Here is a 19,048-nt window from a genome sequence, read left to right on the forward strand (position 1 = left end):
GCAGCTCTCTGGTTCTGCCACTCTCATGAAACTTGCCTTAGGGGTGTCTTCCTTTTTCAGGCTCTTTTCTGAATTCCCCTCACCCTGTAATGAATCCGTGTATCCCTGAGGAGGTTTTCTTGCTAAGACTCACCTTTTCTTTTGTTGGGTGATAATTGGTTTTGGAAATACCTCTTTTAAAACTGAGCAGGAAATGGTATTGTGACTGCATGAAAGCTTTATCCAATACAACAATTTGTATTCCCCACACTTAGAAACACCCAGGAGCTTTTAAAATTCCTCACAAGAAGTGAGAATAGCCATACCCTTCCCAAAACAGACAGTGGTTCCCCCTCAGCTGGGCTCTGAGGAATTCAGGGCTATGTCCCTATTTTGCCAGCTCGTGTTTCAGGGGTGAAAACTGGGAGATACTGCACACTGTAGGCATGCAAACAGTTCTCTATAAGAGCTGGAAGGACTCAGGTAGTGAAGTGGAAGACCCTCATCTAATTCAGGCAGAGCAAGGATCTGGAGGTAGATTTCTGCAGCCAGACTTAATAGGAATTTGGTTGTTGGTTATTTGATCTGGAAATCCTGGGTCTCTTGGTACTTTTCCATGGTGGTTCTGTCCAAGACCTATGAATGCTTTTCTACCAATCTGCTGTATATTTGCATGTGGAAACTTCTAGTTTTGACTAAAATAGTTCTAATCTTGCAGTTGGAAATACAGATAGTGATAGATAATTATGAATTCTGGCAGAGCACCCCCCCTCCCGTGTTCAAAATATCACAGCCTCTTAGTTTAGCATAGTCACTGCTAAGAAGAAACTGAGACTTCAGGAGTTTTGAGGTTTAATGCATTAAGGTTTGAAAAATGTCTCCAGATCCTGCAAGAGTTAGTATCATCATTTAGTATTACCAGGTGTTTTGAAAGGGATCGCATTTGCTGACCTGGTTGAGCTCGTCCTGCATAGTTGTGTGATGAGAACAATGTGTCACTGTCTTCATGTTCTTCTCCTGGACCTTCAGGGATTTTCCTCCCTTGCCCAAAACAGAGCACTGGGAGTGGAGAAGCCTGAGGTGGCAGGGTTGCTGGGATGCTCTTCAGAGCTGGTCTCCTGCTGGTTGTGAGCAGCCCTTTTAACTTCCATTAGTGACTAATGGGGGGCAGGAGGGTCAAATGTGTGTCTGGGAATTTACAAACAAATAATCCCCTCCCTTGGTTATGAAAAGGTGAAGACGGATCAAGAGAGGTTTCTAAAGGTCTTCAAAGCAGCCCCTGCTTGGGAAAGTGTTATATGGCCATATATAAATAAACATAAAGCTTTTTTGGTGATGGGAGAAGGATTAGCCCATGGATGTTTAAATTTCCACCACCTGACAGGTCTTGGACAAAATCCTACATATTAAGCAGGTGTCATCCAGATCTTCTGGGGTGTGGCAGGATGTTCAAAATCTGTAAATTCCCATTACCTTTCCAGTCTCCAGCTGGGGATCTGTCTTCCCAACCAGAGGGAAGAGCATCATGGCTGAGTGCCTTCTCCCCTTGCCACTGCCTGCCGTGAAGTGCTGGAGCAGCTCTGTGGAGGGACCAGCAGCTGCACTCTCAGACAATCTGTTTCCCTGTTAACATGGCTTTAGTGCAGGAATGTTTTGCTGTTTCCTTGGCGTGCCACATCCAGGAGAATGAGACTGGATGAACACACATTGGTTCTGTGAAATTATCACCTCAGGAGTCAGGAACACGCTCATGGGGCAGCTGTTTCCAGAGTACTGATGTTAGTTGGAAGCAGGCAGGTGGCTTCTGAGTCCCTTTTCTGTTGCCCCAGCTTTCTCACTCCCTCCTCCCCCTGCCTCAAGCCAGACTCTGTCTCAGACATGCTGACTTGTGGAAGTGAGCCAACATTGCAGTGTACCCCACAGGCAGCTACTACTGCAGGGAGAGGAGGGGAAGGACAGTGCCTTAAGAAAGGGAAACTGATATGCTTCAGCTTGGAAAGATGAAAAGGATCTAATTCCTGGAATGATTTTTGTTTTTAATCAGTGCTTTTGCTACATCTCTTTTTCCTGACCCCTGTGCAGTCCTCTCAGCATGGTGTTACTTTAGACGAGACATCAAAACATCAGACTTCCAAATATTCCTGAGATCCTCCTCCTCTTCCTTTTTCATGTACAGTCATGAGGCAGCCAACACAAGGCAGGGGGAGAGAGGAAATTATTCAGGAATGTGAAGGAAATGCTCTTGATTTTGGCAAAAATACACCCTTCCATTTAAGCTGCTCTGTTCTACCTTTGTGGTGCCTGACTGCTTCCTGTCAGCTGGTTGCAGGGAATGAGAACCATTCCTCTCTAACCTCTGTCAAAGAAATGGAACATGGATGTTGGGGGAAGGAGCCCTCTGCTCACACCTCTCACTCCACAGCATATCCTGGTATAGGGAAAATCTTTAGAGTGAGGCAAGGTGGCTAAAAACTGAAATAAAGTGGGCAGCAAAATGGAAGGATGTTCCCTGCCCTCAGGATCACTGGGGAAATAAAGTCTGCTTGCCTGGAATAGCTGGGAGCTGTGACTCACCAGGAACAGGAGTTCTCAGCTGTTGCAGGAGAGTCTCCAGGGCTCGGGTGCTCGGACAGGCAGGGTGTGGGAGCCTGGATGGGCTGGGCAGATGCCAGGTTTGGATGAAGAAGAGGAGATGTGGTCAGGAGGCTGTGGGTTAGAAGGATGGAGCATTTACTTGGTGAGGGGACCTTCATTAAAGGTGGCTGGTAGGGCATTTAAGGTTTCTGAAAGGAAGTGTAAAGGAGTGTCTGGCTGTGTATGAACTGGCAGATTCCAGCTGCATTCTAAGAAGTGTTTTCCATCGTTGTGGATATTAAAGAGCACTTAATCAAGTAATGAGTTCTGTAAGGCATTAGCTGCTCCAGGGGTGTGGGGCTTGAGAGGAGGGTTGTGCATCTGGTTGCTGGATTCTGCTGCCATTGTGGCAAAGCAGAGCTGTAACCCGGGGCGGCTGAGCCAGTGCGCCCAGCAAAAGCCATCAATGAGAATTGTAACATAAATAACAGTTCTACTGCAGTGTCACTTGCCTGTGTTGATTCCGCCTGTTGAATTCCCCTCCCCCCAGAGTATTTTTCTTTTCTTTCCTTGCCTTTCCTGTGTAATGGTTTAGTTAGCTTTAGAACATATATTCAGATGAAATAAGGACAAGAAGTCTTGGGAGAACAATCTACTTTTTCTCTTCATGGCTTCTTTTGCATTTCTAGCTCTGCTGAGTGCCGCATAGTTTTGTTTCTGTTCACAGTCACACTATTCTTTATCATGTTATTGCTGTACACAGTAAGCAGTTCCAGGGATCTTTATGCCTGGAGGACTATTAAGCTTCCATCCCCAGAGCTATCTACTGAGTTGTGACTTAGATACAGATCTTTGCTTGACGATGCCGACAGCAGAGCTTGCACAGACATGAATGTGAAAACACATAGCAGTGATTTGATGCACTAGAGAAATCTTACAGATGGCCTTGCTGAAGGCTTTAGGGCTTTGTTTTATTCTTGCAGACAAGTCAGATGGCCACAGGTGACAGCTTTTAGGATTGAATGTTTGATGTTTCACTGGCCAGAGTCACTTCAGTCAAATTCCCAAGAACTGGGTCAAATCTCAGTATCTCTGCTGTGAGAGACATGAGGTAGAGTTGCTGTCAGTGCCACTGTCGTCAGGGATTTAGCCAGTTTCCCCCTCAGGTAATGCTTAAATGAAGTAGATGAGCCCCATGGAATGGGAGAAGGAAGATTTGAGAGTTCTTTGTTTATTTCTGGGTTCTTGGATGATTTAGGAATACTTAAAACAGACGATGCAGCAGGAGAGAGACACTGCTTGGTCGTTCGACAGAATGCACAAATGTGGGTGTAGAGGAAGGAGATGTCAAGGAAGAACAGCTCTGTTTGAGAAAGAGCTGGCCTGGGGTGGCATATTGCCAAGCTTTGCATGCATGGATGGCAACCTGAAATTCATGTGGAAAGGGATGGGAAGTCAGCTAAAAGGGAGTTCAGGTGTGTGGGCAGTGGTATGACAGGACAGTATCTTTGTTCTGAATTTCTGTGCCAAATGGTGGGGATGTGGAGGAGAACAGAGCTGCAGGTATGAGGGGAAGCTCATTAAGGTGTCAACTGTCCAAAAATGGGGCTGGGGGGCAGAGAAGGGTGAAAAGACAGACACATGGCAAATGGCTACAGCAGGAGTCCAGCAGGCACCCTGAAGAGCCTCTGTCAAAGCCTTCCTGGGAGTTCTTGGGTGATTTAATCTTCTTGACTGTAGTCACACATGCAAAAAATACAGAGAAAGGCTGGGGGACAGCTTGGGTTTCTCTCAGAGCTACTGTTATCTGTGGTTAATGAGATTAAACATGTTCCTAATTTCTTCTTCTACCTTGCTCAGTATTATCACATCTGTGTTAATTTCCATACTGCTGATTGGTGTGAAGGCTGGGAAAAGAGAACATTGGACTTAGATCTTCTCGGTGCCTTCTGCCACATTCTGCTCCAGCAAAGCTGTGCCATGGCTTGCTAATGTTGATATCATTGTTCTGCTGTCCCACACAGCAGTACAGGTGATTTTCATGGCAGTTACCACTGAAATGGGCATTAGAGCACTCGGAATAATACCTATATTTGCTCTTTCCCTTTCTTTCTGTGGAAAATGTGTAGAATGTTACTACTAGTTAGGTATGCTATTGAGGAGTTCTGGTTTTATTAAAGAAAAACAGAGGTGTAAGACAAAAATATAACAAAATATAAGAAAAATGGCATGGTATAATATATTGGGAGGAGGGAGGATTAGGGGCAGTTAAAATGGAACTTAGGAACTGTGTCTGTCAGTATTGGGAAGTGTGTGAGAGGGTCACATCCTGGCAGAACCACATTCCAGCCCATTTCCTGGTCATGAAAAGTGCTGCTGTGTATTCCAGAGGTGTTGCTGCATCACATTGCACAGAAGAACGTCGAAGGTAAGGAAATACAACTGGCACTTCAGAAAATACAAAGAGCTTTTTAGGATGGCCATAGTTCTTGTGGAAAACTGTGTCTCAGCTTCAGACTGGCCCCAAGACAACTCTGACTCTGGACAGGAAAGATGTGTCCTCATTGTGGGAGATTTCACTCTGGCAGGTATCAAAACTCCTGGCCATAGTGTACATCTCAAAGTTTTAAGTGATCCTTTATTTGCTTTGTTTCAAAGCATAAGGATCTTGGACACCTAGAGATCAAGATTGTAGTCTTGAATTTATTTTAGTGTTCTGTTAGTAGCTAAAGTCAAAGCAGAGGGAAAGTTTGATTGGCTGAAGATATGAGGAAGTGCCACTGTATTTTGTACTGCTGGAATTTTCTTACACAGCAAAGTTTCACAAGCAAGGTGCATTCATTTTGCTCAGCCAAGGATTGAGTTGTATAAATTACTGAAGCTAAGTCAGCTGACTCCTTGTTCCCAGAATTCATGAACTCATGGCTGTCAGGAGTGAAGTTTGTGTTGAGGGTTTTTTTTTCTTTTTTTCTCTTTCTTTCCCCTTTTAAAGGCAAACCTCGGATCAGACACTTGAGTGAAATTACAAGGTAAGAAGTGTCATAATTTTCAGCTGGGATTTTAGATTTCGTTTTAATCAATTTGGGAATTTAGGAAGAGTAAAAATAGTGGCAGAGCTAGAGATTATTTTATTTTAATCACAGATTAGCATGTCTGGCTTTTGGAAAGGGCTTTACAGCAGGTCTCCCCAGCTGCTGAATATTGACTGCAGGTGTTGAATGCAGTTGTCAGTGCTGGCTAAACAGCATTTTGTGGTAGAAATTGTCATCAGGAGAAGGTAGAGAGAGCAGCTGATTTCTTTTAGTATAAACAAGTGTTTGAGGATGTTCTTGTCTAGTAGCAGCATGTTAGTAGCTGTTGGTGATTTATTTTTCTTTTAAAATCCATTTTCAGTGTTTTGAATACAACAGAAGCCACATGCAGCTGGTTTGTAGCCTGTCACAACTGAGAATAGCTGGAATCTTAACAGTGCCAGTAGGAATTATTTTCTCATCCACACAGAACAAGCACAGTATTAAAATACAAAGTAATATTATGGTTCACGTAGCATGCTTTTTATTTCAATCTACATACACCCCATGGTATTGAATGTACAGTTGCTTGTGTTTGGCACTGCAGTTCAAATACATTCGTGTAAGATTATCAGAGTATCCGGAAAGTCACTTTTCTTTGTGGGCATTTTGGCTCCTTTTTGTACTTCCTTTTATGCCAACCTCACGTGTGCAAGGGGATACCTTTGAAATGTATCCTGGCCCTCAGTTTTGCCATTTCAGTTGCATTCCCTGTATCTCCACTAACATTTATGAGCAAAGACAGCTGACCTTTGCAGAGTGAATGGCTAGTTGCATGTGTAATTAGAGCATTAATAGTGCTATGTCTCATTTATTTACCTCAGGTTGTAGAGTCATGGTGAGTGCCTGGTGGTGACTCGAGTATTGCTACAATAAATAAAATTCAGAAACCACACCAAAGTTATTTTTGAGAGACCTGGTTGATTCACTGCAAGGGGAGAGGCTTGGAGCAAAATAATCTTTATGTGGTGTGTGCTCTCTAGGGATGGAGAAGCGGGAGAAGCAAAGTTCTTCAGCAGATTTGCTGTACGTTCAGTGCTCAGACTTTTAGAAAAAAACCCCATCTCTCTGTTAACCTGTTCTTTTTATCTTTGTCTATTCTACTCTTTTCTCCTGTTTTCCCTTTAAAACACGTGCTGAAGGAATTTGAAGCCGTGTGTGTCAGCAGGGAGCTGGTTTCAGCATGGCTCTGACTCCACGTGCAAGGAATCCTCCCTGAGTCCTTTGCACATTCACTTGTGCTGGCAAGGTCCCAATGATCTGCTGTAGCTTCTGCCATTCCCAGGGATTAGCTGAGTAGAGACTGGAAGAGTGAAGAGGTGGATAGAGAAGGGTCCCTTCGGTGCAGGCAGTACAACCCTGACACTCAGTAGGGTGAGCAAAAGGATTCAATACCACAGGCAGGAGTGTTGGAAAATTGTGCTACTCGACTGTTGTTCCTATTATTAGCTTGGAGAAGCCCACCTTTGGGACTGGCTAGCTGTCTGAGCCCCCATGGAGGGGCCAGGGAATGCCAGCTGTGTTGCAGCTTGGACAGCTCTGCAGGAATTGGGTTGACGGTTTGTTTCAATGAAGCCTCTGAGCAGGTTTAATTTTGAACAGCCTAAGCTGCATTTGAAATAACAGCAGAAAAGTGGAAGGTTTACAGATGACCCTCTACCTGTGCCTGCCCTGGTTTATCCCTTAGCTGTAGACTGCTGCTTCAGTACTAAATAATTCAAGCAGAAGTGTGTTGTATAGTTTTCATTTTAAAGAATAAAATCAGTGCTTTCTTGGAGATTTGCAGGAGTGGATTCCCCACTCGCTGGGCTGCCATTGCAGGCACACACGTGGTTGGTGCTGCAGCTCGACTGACGGGCAGTGCTGATGCCCGAGGAAGGAAACCTTGATCATTTCAATTCCTTGAGTGTTCTAACACAAAGGATGGCTTTATCCTTCATGAAGAGACCTGGAAACAGATAAAGATTGTTAACATTGAATTAATAGATGTAGTGGAAATAATCAGGATGTAATAAAGGACAAAATGTCCAAAGCCATAAGATCTTTTTTGGTTTTTTTTTTTTTTTCCCCCCTTTTCTTTTAGTAGCATAGGGGAGGGAGGGGATGAAAGAAACCTTATCCAAGCCTCTTTTGCCATCAACCCCTCTTGAATAAAGAGCGACTGGAAGAACTGCTCTGCTGCAAGTGGTGTCAGGTTCTGTGCATCAGCGTGAATTCAGTTCCCAAGGCTTATTTGTAGGATTCAGCATTTTTGTAACAGCCACACACAAAGAGGAAAGAAAGCAAAAAGGCCCACATTTAGCCCCTTACACCTTTTATTTCCCAGCTGGAAACATAAATAAGCTAGATATAAGTGCCTACCTGTCAATATTGCATGCTAAGGACCCCTAGGACTGAAAGTTTCTGCAGGTTCCATTTCTGCTTTAATAATGGGAAGCCTTCCTGTAAGGAAGATAGCGTAGAGATTATAAAACTGATTGCCTAGGGAAGGAGAGTTCAGATTCTGGAACTGGTGCATATAAGAAGGAGATGGTTGCAGTGTCAGATGCTGCTTTATTGTAGCACATGGAGTAGATGAGAACTGAGCTTGTAACACCTCTAATCCAAGCACAGCACCTGTTTGGAACTAGGAAGAGCTGCTGAAGTTTAAAATAAATAAAGAAGCATATGTGGAGGTCTTAATCTCCTATGTAGGGAGCAGATAGCAGGTCTGACAGGAATCTGTGTAATCTGGCAGTGCATATTAAAGTCACTGAGAAGTGGTTGTTTCTTGTCCTTAGCCTGTTGCCTACCCATGCCCATGGATATCTTCTCTCTCAGTTGTTACAGTTTCAGAGTCCAGAAGATCACTTGCCACTCCCTGGAGTCCTGAGGTTATTTCCTCTATAGATCAGACCATTAAGGTATGAGGGCTCCTGCTGTCCTTCCCTGTGTACACTGCACTGAATCAATGGAAAAGCTATTAGAAGATACTGAGTCACTTTTTAGCCTTTTTTTTTTTTTCTTTCTTTATTCTTTCCATCAAGAAATTCTGCACAGGGAGAAATTCCACAGAGCCACCCTTCCAAGCTGCAGTTTAGAATTTGTTTGGCAGGTGCTCCCCAACCCAAGCTAGGCCAATGCCCCAGAATAAGAGTTCAGGCCTCCCTGCACTGCCCAGGCCCTGAACTGGCAGCACATCCTGGAGTGTCTGCTGGCATCTGCCCTGTTGTTCCTCAGGAACAGGCTGAGCACTCCCACTGTGCTGCTCTTTTCCCTCTTCAGCTTTTTCAGATATTGAGGAGAGTTGTGTGAATCACATCCTGTACTTTCTTGCCTTCTATCCATCACCCCTGTTTTTGGTGACCTCCCTTTTTCATCTGCTGCTTTTAGGCAGTGGTTCAGTGATGCTGAGCTCCAGCAATACTCCAGTTTTGTACTGAGCAGCAAACTGTATTCTCTGACCACACACATGGGCATCCCCTCATAGTTGTGCAAAGGCTGCTGTGCTTTGTGCCATCTGGTCTCATGAGAAACTGGGAGATGGAGCACGTCTCTTGGGGTTTGTGTGGTTTTGAAATTGGGCTGGTTCATGATCCTGCCCACAGCCTATTGTGACTCAGCTGAACCTCGAGGGAACTTTAGGGGAGTGACTGGGGGCTCCTGTTCCCAAAGCTGCTCCTCCCTCAAACCAGCAGCACTGGAAAACTGATCTGAAATTCTGGGTTTGTTCACAACTGCCTCTGCACTTCTGTACAGTATCAGGGAACCTGGTTGAAGTCTTATCAAAGCTATTGCAGCAATAGAAGCACATTTGCTCTTTGGGCTCAGGAAGATGGCAAAATGTCAATTTAGATTCTTTGCAAGTTTGTGATATTTAGCCACAAGTCTAAAATTTTAGTCTGTGTTTCTAAATAATCACTTAAATTTTGCAGAAATTGGTGCTTTCAGCCCTGCCTGGCTTACATTTTACGAGTGTCTGTGTCTCTAAAATGTCTTAAAAGGTACAGTTCTGCCTTCCAGTTTTAGACATAAAGAGAAGATTTATTTTATTTTTGAAGTTCAGAAGGAGAAATCCAAAGGTTAACGGTTGGTATATCAGATGTTACTTGGTATGTGTATCTGCTCTTTATTTTTGAATTTCCTTTTCTCTGCTCCTCCAGGTGTCATCTTGACATGAGTACATTCAATCTTGGCACGAAGGAGTGTACAAAACTTACTTGAAGGAAGGAGAAAAGAAACTGCAGCATCCTTGTATGCATCAAAATGCCTTGTAAAAGCTCTTCAGAGTGAGAATTCAATTCTCTGAAACAATTTTCATAAGCACTTGGTACAAACATGAAAAACAGCATCTCTGTGTGCACTGTGCAAGCAGAAGAGACACAGATGATAGTGTAGTTACATTAATATAGAGAATGGGAATGTCTGATCAGTAGCAGAGAATAGAGGAGAAGCTTTTTGAAGTGTCCTGCTCAGAAGTGGCATTAATCCAGTAATATCCAAGCAATAAACACTGTAAGGCCTGGTTAGTCCTGAGGGTGTTTGGGCTTTATTGTGGCACATGTAATTGAACTTTTGAAGAGACCTCAAGCCAAACTCAGAAGGGCAGAGGGGAAAATGCTGATGGACAGTCCTACTGAGCTAGAACACAGTGGCTGTGAAGGAAAGGCTACTGAATGGGCTGACAGCTGAAAGAAGTAAAGCAACCGCACTTGGACTCACTAGTGGGCTCTTTGTCCAAGTTGGAGCCATCTCTTTCTCTAGGAAGCTATTTGTGTTGGAAATGAGGCCATAGCCAGGCGGGAGCAGGAAGGAAGAGGCAGATAGTGATCTCAAAGGGGTGTGCTCTGGGTGCAGAATGACAGCCGTGCAGAAGTAGGTTGGCTGCGAGGGCAATGAACTTGGCCAAAAAGCTCCTGCAGCTCCTTGCTCTGCTGAAAATCTGGTGCCGTGTGCGAGCTTTGGAGCCCGGCTGAGGGGCCCAGGGTGGTCACAGTGTGGGGCTCCTGCACATTCAGCTACAGAGCCACAGAGCTGCCCTCCTGAGCCCACTTGGCCCCTCCTGCAGACTCCGTGTGCTTCACAGAAAAACAAAAATGTGCACTCAGCAGAGGAGTTGTCACCCTTTTCCTGTTCTCAGCCTGGAAGAGAAGCCATTTACCTTCTCTCCAGTCGTTCCTGAGCACTTCCCCAGCATTGTACGAAGTGCTACAGACCTTTCCTGCTGTGTTACTGTGTCTGCCCTGCTGAAAGGGATGTTGAAGCAGCAAAGAGGTGTAAGCCTTTATTCCCAGTGATGTAAATTGTATTGAAGTCAATAAAGAAAACAGAATTTGTGTCTTACTTCCTGTGACCTTTAAAAAATGTGTTTGCCTGTATTGAAGGTGCCTGTGACACCATTCGTGGCTTGACTATCGGATGGAAACAATTTCAGTTTCCTGTTCTGATTCATAGGTCCCTAATGACAGGTTGGTTACATGTTAATTCTTGTTTTCAGCAATTATCATGCAGTTGTGCTTTCACTGGGACCTGACAGCATACATGAGTGGAAAGAGCTTCAGGTTAAGGCCTAATAGTGCAGCAACAATACTGTTTATTTGCCTATCTGCTAACAGTTCCCCCACAGTTGTTGTGAGCCATTTCTAACACAAATATATCAGAGGTGATTGGTTTTTGCTTGTTTTTTATTCTGTTTCACTACATTTAACAATGCTTTATATAGCATCAGTTTTGTTGCTGCTCCATCATCACCATGATTATTACCATAGGGCATAAAGTATCAAACTCAGATCACAGCTGTATTGTGCAGGAGCTGTATAAATGTGCAGTAAAGGGAGGCTCTGTCACAAAGTGTTAGTGGTGTCTGGAGAGACGAGGCAGAGAGGAACAGGCACGATTCAGCAATGTGCCCCTACTGCACAAAAGCTCAGTTGTGGTGTCGGGTACAGAGCAGTGCTTCAGACAGGAAGGGACACACTTCTTGTGCACGAGGTTGCAGGATCAGGAAGGATGAGCTCTTACTGCCCTTCTAGAGATCAGTGCCTTTAAAATAAACTGGCCTTACATGTGACAGAAAAAAGTTCAAGCATCTAGATAGCTAAAGGTCCCTCTCATACTCTGGTGAGGTCAGAAATATGTGTAGTATTTAAACAGCGCATTCAGAGTCACTGTGAAAGTCCTCATTGTTTCAAATCTCCCTGAACTTCTTCAGGGATTTGCACTGCACCCACCTGGAAGTCTCTTCTCCCAGCAGCTGGGGGGAGGTAGGAGGGTTATTGTCCTTAGCAGGGGGATTCTCTGTTTAAAAGTATTGCAAACAAGTAAGAAAAATTTGCTGTTTCCCATCCGGAAGTGGGTAAGATAGATCTGTCTCCATCTCTGATTCAAAATCTCTCCTCACTGTCACTCAAGGCCCTTCTAGTTCCAAGGGACCAATTGTTTCTGTATTCCTCAGTCTAACAAGTTGGACAGCCCAGAGAAGGTGAATGTGTTGTGATGGATTCTCATCCTTTGACTGGAGAAGGTTTTCTCATCTGGAGCTCATCTTTGAGCCCCAGTGCATACTGGTGCCAGGTCATAGCAGGATGATGGTGCCTCGCTGACTTTGCTCTCTCCTTTGTCTCCACAGCTCCTGTACGACAACCCCAAAGCCCGTCAGGAGGTCGAGTATCACTGGCGAGCCTCAGGATGTCCTCACATTGTCCATGTCCTGGATGTCTATGAGAATATCCATCATGGAAAGAGATGCCTGCTCATCGTCATGGAATGGTAGGGACCAGCAGCAGCCCCTCACCAGGCACTGCCTTTGGAGGGATGGAGGGAGTGGGAGAATGTGTTGGCTTAGGTGGCAGTTGGGGGATTTCTCAGCAGCAGGATTTTGGTTTGCACAGGAAATCTTTTGTTCCCTTTATGGAACTGGTAAGGAAGTGTGCAGCTATTCCAGCCATCCTATGTGATGGAAGAATGAGGAACCTTAACCAGAAAACAAATTTGCATTGTGCTCCATAGCAATTGTCCTCATTAAAGTGTTGACTGATTAATACACTCTTGAAAGATGCATCTTTACAAATGCATTCTGCTTTGGTTGTGATCGGCTTCCAACTTCAGATGTAAATCCAATGATCCAACGTGATCTGTCTTGTAACTATTTTGACTCTAACTTTCCCTATTCTCTCCCTGGTCTGCAATACCACAGTTATTGTCCTCTTCACTGAGGACAAATAATTCTTTTAGGTGTCTTTGCTTCTTTCTTTTTCTTCCTCTGCACCCCTCACATGAAACAAGATTATTGTCAGCCTCCCAGTGCCAGCATATCTGACTTCCCAGTGTTGTGTGTCATGCTGCCTGTGACAGGGTACATTAAACAGAAAGCATCAAAACTCTCTGGTCTTATTTTGTTTTCTGTTTATGCCATACCAGAATGGCTTTTTGCATTGATGCAAGTGAGTGTGATGTTTAGGGAGCATTGGCATAGGAGGCAGCCTGTAATCTTTATTTGTTCCTGCTGTGGTTCTGTGAGATTATATGATGCACAGTCAGGTGTTAATTTTGTCCTTTCTGCTAATACAAGGTGGGGGTTTTTGTGTTCTTTGTTTCAGCATGGAGGGAGGAGAGCTGTTCAGCAGGATCCAGGAGAGAGGAGACCAAGCTTTCACTGAGAGAGGTGAAATATTGCAAGTTTAATTTTAAAGTTCGTGAAAGATTTTTTCTTTCTTCTCCATTTCTCAGTTCCCTGGCTTAGTTTCCTTTTAGGAGTTTTTCTCTGATTTCATTTATGGTTGTTGTTGTTGTTATTGTTATTTCTCCCACTGTGTGTTAAGAGTGATTTTGAAAAGTTCCTGAGAACCAGGAATTATGAGAACTGGCCAAGTTCAGGCAAAATGTGGAAGGTTTAGAGAAAAATCTTTATACAAATCTGCTCAGCTTCTTCATTTCTGTACCACGAGAGTGTCTGTTCCTCTGATCCCTGGTCTCGTGCCAGACCACCTCTGACATGATCAGTGTAGCTCCTGCTGCGATCTCTCTTTGGCTGTCCCTCAAGCAGCATCACTGCACAGCCACACTGTTGGGTCGTGAGTGTAATGAGCAAATCACATCTGATGGAACATCTCCTATCCAAGGATTTTAAAGCACTACTTGAAAGGAAGTGTCATTAGCCACAATGCAAACAAACCTGCTTGTCTATAGGAGGGGCTGAGCAAGTGTAAAGCCCTGCCATGAGACAGGGACAGAGTTTGCACTGGACTAGTCTTGCCCTTTTTATTGTCTTTGCTATTTATTATTGACAGAGAACCACAGGTCTGCTTGACCACAGTTCTCCCTGCCCCCTCACAGCAGACGAGCTTATTTCTGCTCAGAGTAAAACCATTAATGTTTGTAAGGTGTTAGTGTTTGCAACTATTGGCCTGAAAAAAGTGTTTAGAAGCAGAAAAATACACGAGCTTGTAAATTACTGTGACTTATTTTGCAGGTCTGGTGTAGAGGCCAGTCTGTTTTCTTCTTCTGCGTTTCCTAGCCCAGGGTGAATCATTTTTAGTCCTATAAGAGACTTGTGCAGGGAAAATGAGCATTTTTAGAAACTTTATTTGTTCTTCTCTAAAATACGAATTCCAGGGAGAAAACTGGTTCCGTGAACATTAGTGACTGCACTCTACTAAAAACATTATTTTTCTACATTATATGGCATTGTATAACATTATAAATACTTACGCAGAAATCACCTGGGAGTGTTAAACAAAAAACCACCTTCATTGTTTCCTGAGATAAATGAGCCCTGTGCCACTGGATTCCCCAGGTTCACTGCCTGTTTAGATAGCCACAGCTTCCCATTAGGATTAGGAAGGAGGAGGCTGTGCGAGGTTTTCCCCAAAGAATAGGAATGTTACTGCATTCTGATTGTCCTTGTCTGAGATTGTATAGTTTCAATCTCAAGCCATGTGAAAATGGATTCCAGGTTACAGTACAAGTTCTGCCTATGCAGAACCCAGAGGATCAGGTTGAAGTTTCTATTGTTTCCCTGTCAGTGGAGATGTGATATAATGCTCACATGGGAATGTCATTCCTCCTTGCTCTGAAACCCCTCCCTGTGTAACTGAACCCTTCCAGACTCCCAGAGCACTGCTGTTGCAAGGCAGCTCTCCACCAGTAGAATTTCCCAGTGGGGCTCTGTTAAGTTTTTGAAACATACTATTTCAGAGGTGGTAGTTTGGGCTTTGCTGAACAGAACTGTTGATTTTGTTCCTCCCGATGAAAAACTTCTAAAGACAGTGAAGAATTAAGATGTGACCTGTCCTAAAATTACTATATTGTTATGTTGCTCTATTTTTAGAAAATCCGTTAGATCCTCCTCCTACCCCTGAACTAGAAACTGAAAGTTAAATTTCTGTCTCAAACAACCAAGGACATGTCCTGGACAATTACAGATATATTCTGGTTGGAGCTCCTTTCTTAACAGTTGCTGCTTGTGTACCTGCTCTGCTCTTGCTGCTTTTTTTGGTGAGCAAATTAAAGCACGAATTTCCAAGCTCCCGAGGAGTCTGAGCTGTTGGGCTGCAGTGCCTGCTCAGGAGGAGGGCTGAGCAGCCGGGCAGTCGGGGGCTTGGTGCCTGCAAACCCAAAACACAGCTGTTAGGGCTAATTTTAGGGTTTCTCCAGTCTTGATGCTTGCCCTGTGTTCTAGCAAGCTGTTTGTAAGCCATAAGCATTCCCAAGCCTGTCCCTGAGTTACAGTGGGAATATTAATGTGACCTTTCTCTAAAATTGTGTTTATAGAGGCCGCTGAAATAATGAGAGACATTGGGACAGCCATCCAGTACCTGCACTCCATGAACATCGCACACAGAGATGTCAAGGTGAGGCTCCAAGGTGTGTGCGCAGGGGAATAGAACTCATGGCAGGAAAAAACCTGGGCAGCAGTGATTTTAACAGAACTGGGAGTGCAATCAGAGTGTTCCTGTTCCTCTGCCGGTGCGAGAAAGGATTTGCTCACTAGTTTGCAACTAGTCCAAGGTTGGAATATTCATGTGTGCTAATGCCTTCCAGTTGTGTATGGAATGCAGAAAAATCTCATGATAGTCAGATGCGTAGTTAAAGAGGTACTGCCCACTTGCAATCCATTAATTAGCAAGAAAATAACACTGCTCCAAGTGAAGTTATACTAGATGCCTCTATGTACAGTCTTTGCCAGTTATTAGTTGTTTTCAGCATCATGCTTGCATTAAAAAAAAAAAGAACAAAAAAAAACCCCCACAGAGCCCCCAAACAGCAAAACCTTCTTCAGAAAAAGGAGACACTTTTGGGAGGAATAATACCAATTTCATGCATCTAACCCACTTCAATAAGTGTGTGAATATTTGGGAAAATAGGGAGATCTCAGTTGCTGCCAGTGTTTAATGAGGTAAAGTTTGAACCCCTATCTTGTTGCAGAGGTTTGACAGAGCTTGTAGTGTTGTATTTTGTGTTCATGCTGTGAAGTGCACAGCACAAGCAAAACCAAGCTCGCTGCACCCCCGGCATTTCCAGTGCAGGGCCACGGCATGGGATGGAATGTGCTGGAGAGCAGGACATGTAATGATAGGCTGAGGGAGCAGATTCATTCCACAGCTCTGAGCTGATGGATTTTCTACAGATGTTTCTGTGTGTTTAGCTGGAGGGAGAACTGACGCATCATGGTGTCACCAGGGGGTAAACTGGGAAAGGAGCTGGATCTAGTTGTAGATAATGGAAATACCCTGTTGTCCCTGTTCTTGGACACAAGAGCTTGTATTTCCCTCTGTGCCACTTCTGCCTCTATGGAGTGTGGAGCTGGAGTGGAATTGACTCTGGCTTCAGGAGACAGAGGAGGGAAAAGCAGCAACAGGACTGTGTCTACATCATTTAATTTTGATGGAGTTGTGTCAGTTGCTCATGGAGGCTTTGGCTGAAGATTTCCCTTGTCCTACCCCTCGGTTGCTTGAGGCACGATGTGGTGTCAGATCAGCTGCTGTCATCACACAGATCAGTCCCAGGAAGTGCAGAGAACTGGGAGAGGTTCAAGAAGCCAGACTGGTTACCCATTGGATGGGATCTTGTGGTTTGCTCTCCCAGATACCTTGCTAAGAAGGATGTTGATACTTAGTCTGAGGAAAAATGCTGCATGGTGGGAGGAAATTTTCTGTGTGTTTGGCGGGGATGTGATAGAAGTAAGAAGACCTAAATGTTGGTGGTGGGTTTGACCTGTCAGCTCATTAGAGACATCTCTTAATTGTCCTCTTTATCCTCTTTTGGTGGCCTTCCAGCCTGAAAACCTGCTTTACACATCTAAAGACAAAGATACTGTGCTCAAACTCACGGACTTCGGCTTTGCCAAAGAAACCACTGTAAATGCACTGCAGACCCCCTGTTACACTCCTTATTATGTGGGTGAGTTATCCAAGGCACATTTCTTTTGTATTTCAGTCATTCATTCCCTTACAGCAGTGGGAAATCTTCTATTGGGGCTGTAATGTGAAGTGTTAGCCTGCAGGATTTAAACTGGGATCCAGCCCAAACCTAGTCTGGTTCCAGTACAGTTCACTGCTCCTGCTTTCTGTCTGAGGAAACAGCCTTCACAGGAGATACAAATGAGGGTTTACAAGGAGAGAGAGAGAATTTCTTCTGATTACACTTGAAGTAATCCTGATGTTTCCTCTGAATGATGCAATATGAGCCATAATTTGAATTGAGCTTCATGATATTTGGGTGTTTCCTTGCAAAACTTTCCTTAGCTTAAACTAATGCAATAAGAGAGAAGAGTATTGCCTCAGCTATAAAACTTGTTAAGCTGGCAGATTGAGGAATTAATAATAAAGAACCAACGTGACTTAATTGCAGCAGAGTTTTTCCTTCATTTTGTCCAAAGTTGAAGCACTGTGTACTGAATACCACAGCAGTCTATCCTTTATGCACTCGTTTTAGTCTTGAGTTAATAGTCGTTCATCATATGGTATCACTGGGGCAGTCCGTGCTTGGAATTTCTTTGCTGGAAAAAGGACTTAATTTGTTCAAAAATTACTTCTCTGATTAAAGCTTGTCTAGTTTTCTGTATTGAAAGGTACTGTTATTCACTGGCAGCAGATAACCACATTAGCAATACTCTTTTTCTCATGCCTCCTTCTGTATTTTTGTAAGCTGGGTTTGGTGATAAAATGTTAAGGAGTTTACACACGTATGTTTTTATGCCTTTATATTTGTGTATAAACAAGCTGACATTTTCCTTCTCAACACCTTTTTATAAACCAGCATGATTGCTCATATGTTTAAAGAATCATTTTCCTTACAAAATCAAGCTCCCTGCCGGTTTACCTGCCCCAGGGGACAAAAAAAAATCCCCTCTAAATGTATCTCTGTCTAATTTTGTTACTTAGTGGAAAAAATATAGTGCTCTGGAGGCCAAAGAAAAGTACAGTGCCCTGTAGCTGCAGGAGCTAAACATACCACCTAGGTATCATTCAAAATTTTATCACAGCTCCAGTAGGGCCTTTCTATTCTGATTGCTGGAACATATGCTCCTGCCTCTTTGAGTGCAGTGTCTCCCTGCACGCATTTAGCTGTAGCTCCTTCTGCTTTTTGTTAATCTTAGTACTCTCTTGAGCAGAGAGACACCAAGGTGAGGAGTAGGGCATCTTTCCAGCTCTGTTCCTCCTTTTTAAAGCTACTTTAGATGCTTTTAGGAACTTGTCAGTTGAAAATGCTACCCAGTTCCTGCAGTGAGTTGCATTTTTTTAATGCCTCTGATACCTGTTATTGAAGGGTGCTGCTACTGACAAGGTGATGGAGATGAAGAGGAATATCTGGTACTCTGTTAATTTGTGGTTTTAATCTTCCCCAGCCCCAGAAGTCCTTGGTCCTGAGAAGTATGACAAATCATGTGACATGTGGTCATTGGGTGTCATCACATATATTCTGTAAGTATCTGGGAAGAAACCTGGTGAACAGAAAGAGAACACAACTTGTTAAATCTGCACTCACAAGTAGTTGTGCACTGGGATTGTGCAGCCTGCAGTAGAATATGAGCTTGAATAAAACTTTTTAAGAGGTAAGAGGACTTTCCTAGTTATGAAAATTCCTTTGTCCACTCTTACAGCCTGTGTGGGTTCCCTCCATTCTACTCTAACACTGGTCAAGCCATTTCTCCAGGGATGAAGAGAAGAATTCGGATGGGGCAATACGGATTTCCCAATCCAGAGTGGGCTGAAGTATCAGAGGAAGGTAAAAATGCTTCCTGGTGCTGATGAGTGTGGGCATGGTTGTGTGCAGTGCTGCAGTGCTTACAAAGAGACTATTTCTAAAAATCTGTCTGAGCTTTTCTTTCCCTTTCTTTTACAATTTAAATCAATTTTTTGTTAGGTGATACAGAGAACAACTGGGAACTCAGATACCAGCCAGCAACCTCAGTGCTACAAAAAGTAAATGACTACTGAAAACCT

General features: G+C 43.8%; 1 protein-coding gene across 2 annotated transcripts in view; it reads left to right on the plus strand.

Moving 5' to 3' along the window:
• The window catches only part of MAPKAPK3 (MAPK activated protein kinase 3), a 47,364-nt gene that overhangs the window by 20,802 nt on the left and 7,514 nt on the right, over positions 1–19,048 (plus strand). For both annotated transcript variants that reach the window (XM_048316092.1, XM_048316091.1), the window contains exons 3-8: positions 12,232–12,371; positions 13,202–13,266; positions 15,375–15,454; positions 16,880–17,003; positions 18,451–18,526; positions 18,706–18,830. In XM_048316092.1, coding sequence (XP_048172049.1) covers positions 12,232–12,371; positions 13,202–13,266; positions 15,375–15,454; positions 16,880–17,003; positions 18,451–18,526; positions 18,706–18,830 — 610 coding nt within the window. The remainder of the gene's footprint in view (positions 1–12,231; positions 12,372–13,201; positions 13,267–15,374; positions 15,455–16,879; positions 17,004–18,450; positions 18,527–18,705; positions 18,831–19,048) is intronic.

Source organism: Corvus hawaiiensis, chromosome 11 (assembly GCF_020740725.1).
Source record: "Corvus hawaiiensis isolate bCorHaw1 chromosome 11, bCorHaw1.pri.cur, whole genome shotgun sequence".
Taxonomy (NCBI): Eukaryota; Metazoa; Chordata; class Aves; order Passeriformes; family Corvidae; genus Corvus; species Corvus hawaiiensis.